The 1,341-nt window shown below is 45.6% G+C and overlaps 1 protein-coding gene across 1 annotated transcript in view; it reads left to right on the plus strand.

The window, feature by feature from the left end:
* LOC119589506 overlaps window positions 1-1,004 on the plus strand; it is a gene marked incomplete at its 5' end in the record, with an annotated part of 1,715 nt that extends 711 nt beyond the window's left edge. The window contains 3 exon segments of the mRNA XM_037938106.1: window positions 137-346; window positions 540-730; window positions 807-1,004. Of these exon segments, the coding sequence (XP_037794034.1) occupies window positions 137-346; window positions 540-730; window positions 807-918 (513 nt within the window).
* Between the last annotated feature and the right edge of the window lie 337 nt (window positions 1,005-1,341).

A 1,341-nucleotide genomic window follows, 5' to 3' on the forward strand; every position in this document is an offset into this window, starting at 1 on the left:
TGGATCATGTAAAGAGGACCATAGACTGCTCAAATGACCTCGTGACTTTCACGGGACAAACTGCAACTCAGTTGCACTATCAACTGAGATGCTCGTAACAAAGCACTGTTGAGTACACTATTCCTCTATTTTCCAGGTACTCGGTAGGAACAATCGTGTAGGTAGTGCAAGTGGTTCTGCCGCCGGTAATTTGTACGCTGCCCCTGCCGTCCAACCGGTCACGATCACGGTCACCCAGACTACCACCATCGACCGGTCCGTCGTCATCACGGACACTGCCTACAACCGCGTTCCCGTCACCATCACGGACTTCGTACTGTGGACCTCCACGTTACCTTCACGAGTGGTGAGTATTGTTTGAAGACTTGAGCATGGAAGTCTGATTAGGCGACCAAGGCATGTCTTTTATGCAAGGACATTTAACTTATGATCTAATCAGCGAATAAAGATGGTGGAAAGTGAGTATTGAAAACTTGCATTACTCGTTGCTAAATTCTATCGTTAGAGTAAAAATGCACTTTTTTTCCTGATGCTCGTAGGTTGTACAGACGCCTGTGGACGATGACGTGGCCATCCAAACCAGAGAGGTGTCAAAACCCACAACCACAACAGTCGTCGACCATGTGTCTAACATAAGGGTCGTGACTGACGTCTCCGTCGAACACTTTACCATCACGCACAGCTACTATAACATCATGCAGTCGACCTACACCAGAACATCTACACAGGCGTACGTATAATTCTCCTTCAACAATTGCACCATAATTCCTAATTTAAAATGGTTAACCCATGAACTTCTTTCACAGGATTACTATCTCTTCAACGTTGGTGAGAACCAATGTCAAGACGGACACGAGAACGGAGACTGATTTCCGAACCGTTTACAACACTGTATTCGTGCAGGGATCTTACCAGTAGATAACGACACAAGAAAACGTAGCCGAAGGTGCTATTCATTCGGTCTGGGTCTGCCAGGAATGCACAATAAAAGTAACGCTAGAAAATGGCTTCTCTTTACAGCTTCCCATTAATGTGGCTGATCTTGGTCACGTGCAAGATTTCTAAACCGGGGGGGGGGGGTCATACTGTAATCCAGGAACAGTATGTGGGGTTGCCGAGTTCGTGTTAATTAGGGGAAAAGGCTTCGAGGGAATGACGATGAATGTTCTAAAGTTAAGTGGCGTCCTCGGTTTGTGAAATTGCTCTTTTAAAGTGACCAGCTTAAATGGTGTTTTATTAGCAGTCACCTTGGTAAGCTCTGAGAAAAGCAAACGTTAATGGACTGCCTTAACAACGTGTATTAGGAAGAAAGGGGGACGCGGGTTTAAAACTATATGGTAC

This window comes from Penaeus monodon, chromosome 25, assembly GCF_015228065.2.
Source record: "Penaeus monodon isolate SGIC_2016 chromosome 25, NSTDA_Pmon_1, whole genome shotgun sequence".
Lineage (NCBI taxonomy): Eukaryota > Metazoa > Arthropoda > Malacostraca > Decapoda > Penaeidae > Penaeus > Penaeus monodon.